We start from the raw sequence: 2,500 nt of genomic DNA on the forward strand, positions 1-2,500 counted from the left end.
GGTGCTCTGATGTTACTGGTGGCTATACTGGGACACTGTGGACTGTGCAACGAGTCCAGATCGACACTGGGAACGGTGAGTGGGGCTCTTGTTAACCTTTTACTGGCGTTTTTAAAGTTTACAGTCTGTCTTGTAAGGTTTTAAGGCGGCTCTGGTCACGGTAAAGTTCACAGTTCGTGTTGTAAAGTTTACAGTGCCTGTTGTAAAGTTTACACTCTGCTGTTCCCCAGTTCTTGGTGTTTGTGGGGGTTCTGTGTGGCGCTGAGATTGCTGCTGGAGTCCTGGCCTTCGTCAACAAGGATGCGGTGAGAGGCGTTCAACCCAGTATAAACCAGTACAACCCAGTATAAACCAGCACAACCCAGTCCAGTCCAATACAACCCAGTTCAATTCAACCCAGTCCAGTCCAACACAACCCAGTTCAGTTCAACCCTGTACAAGTCCAGTACAACCCAATTCAATTGAACCCAGTAAAAGTCCAGTACGAATCTGTGTTTCCTTGTGTGTCCTGCAGCTGGTGCAAAACCTGTCCGAGTTCTACCAAACAATCTACCTGCAGTACCTGAACAAGAGAGACCCGAGTCAGGCCGTCACCCTGCGCATCTTCCACAACGCGGTGAGAGACAGGGGGCAGGGGGGGGGGGGGGGGGGCACAGACACTAGCATGGCTAACCGTGTTAATAGTGAGATTCATTCTCTGCCACTCTGTCAGGATCTGTCCTACAGAAAGTGCGAGAGAATGAATCACACTCTCAGCACGATCACAGGGAGACACGAGAGAGGAGAGAGGTGAGGAGAGAGAGAGGAGGGGAGAGAGAGAGGAGAGGAGGGGAAGAGAGAGAGAGAGAGGAGAGAGGAGGGGAGAGAGAGAGAGGGGAGAGAGAGAGAGAGAGAGGAGAGGAGGGAGCGGGAGAGGAGAGTCGAGAGAGGGAAAGGGTAGAGAGGAGAGAATTAGAGACTGTCATACATAGAGTAGAAGACAATGACACACGCTCTCAACACGATCTGAGGCAGCCATGTTAATATATTAATGAGCGGGCTGGTGGATTTTTCTCTTCGTAGCTGAATTGCTGTGGGATCGGTGGAGTGCTGGAACCCTTCGTTCAGGACACCTGCCCGAAGAAAGAGGGGATCTGGGATACACTGAACACTTCGGTGAGAAGAGAATGAACCAGCCCCCTTCTCAAAGCACAGTGAAGAGAATGACAGAGAAGATAATGAACCAGCCCCCTTCTCAAAGCACAGTGAAGAGAATGACCCAGCCCCCTTCTCAAAGCACAGTGAAGAGAATGACCCAGCCCCCTTCTCAAAGCACAGAGAAGAGAATGAACCAGCCCCCTTCTCAAAGCACAGTGAAGATAATGACCCAGCCCCCTTCTCAAAGCACAGTGAAGATAATGAACCAGCCCCCTTCTCAAAGCACAGTGAAGATAACGAACCAGCCCCCTTCTCAAAGCACAGAGAAGAGAATGAACCAGCCCCCTTCTCAAAGCACAGAGAAGAGAATGAACCAGCCCCCTTCTCAAAGCACAGTGAAGATAATGAACCAGCCCCCCCTTCTCAAAGCACAGAGAAGATAATGAACCAGCCCCCTTCTCAAAGCACAGAGAAGAGAATGAACCAGCCCCCTTCTCAAAGCACAGAGAAGAGAATGAACCAGCCCCCTTCTCAAAGCACAGTGAAGAGAATGACCCAGCCCCCTTCTCAAAGCACAGTGAAGAGAATGAACCAGCCCCCTTCTCAAAGCACAGAGAAGATAATGAACCAGCCCCCTTCTCAAAGCACAGTGAAGAGAATGAACCAACCCCCTTCTCAAAGCACAGAGAAGATAACGAACCAGACCCCTTCTCAAAGCACAGTGAAGAGAATGACCCAGCCCCCTTCTCAAAGTGAAAAATGAACCAGAGAAAAGCACAGTGCAGTTAATGAACCAGCCCCCTTCTCAAAGCACAGTGAAGATAATGAACCAGCCCCCTTCTCAAAGCACAGTGAAGATAATGAACCAGCCCCCTTCTCAAAGCACAGTGAAGATAATGAACCAGCCCCCTTCTCAAAGCACAGTGAAGATAATGAACCAGCCCCCTTCTCAAAGCACAGTGAAGATAATGACCCAGCCCCCTTCTCAAAGCACAGTGAAGATAATGAACCAGCCCCCTTCTCAAAGCACAGTGAAGATAATGAACCAGCCCCCTTCTCAAAGCACAGTGAAGATAATGAACCAGCCCCCTTCTCAAAGCACAGTGAAGATAATGACCCAGCCCCCTTCTCAAAGCACAGAGAAGAGAATGAACCAGCCCCCTTCTCAAAGCACAGTGAAGAGAATGAACCCCTCAAAGCCCCCTTCTCAAAGCACAGTGAAGATAATGAACCAGCCCCCTTCTCAAAGCACAGTGAAGAGAATGAACCAGCCCCCTTCTCAAAGCACAGTGAAGAGAATGAACCAGCCCCCTTCTCAAAGCACAGTGAAGAGAATGAACCAGCCCCCTTCTCAAAGCACAGA

General features: G+C 50.0%; 1 protein-coding gene across 3 annotated transcripts in view; it reads left to right on the forward strand.

The window, feature by feature from the left end:
* zgc:65811 (uncharacterized protein LOC393524 homolog) overlaps positions 1 to 2,500 on the forward strand; it is a 10,336-nt gene that overhangs the window by 3,015 nt on the left and 4,821 nt on the right. For 2 of the 3 annotated variants that reach the window (XM_041237900.1, XM_041237902.1), the window contains exons 3-6: positions 1 to 75; positions 231 to 305; positions 515 to 616; positions 1,063 to 1,155. The exon at positions 1 to 75 is cut by the window's left edge and continues 23 nt beyond it. In XM_041237900.1, coding sequence (XP_041093834.1) covers positions 1 to 75; positions 231 to 305; positions 515 to 616; positions 1,063 to 1,155 — 345 coding nt within the window. The remainder of the gene's footprint in view (positions 76 to 230; positions 306 to 514; positions 617 to 1,062; positions 1,156 to 2,500) is intronic. The other variant, XM_041237901.1, reaches the window with a different exon arrangement.

This window comes from Polyodon spathula, chromosome 46 (assembly GCF_017654505.1).
Source record: "Polyodon spathula isolate WHYD16114869_AA chromosome 46, ASM1765450v1, whole genome shotgun sequence".
In the NCBI taxonomy this organism is placed as follows: domain Eukaryota; kingdom Metazoa; phylum Chordata; class Actinopteri; order Acipenseriformes; family Polyodontidae; genus Polyodon; species Polyodon spathula.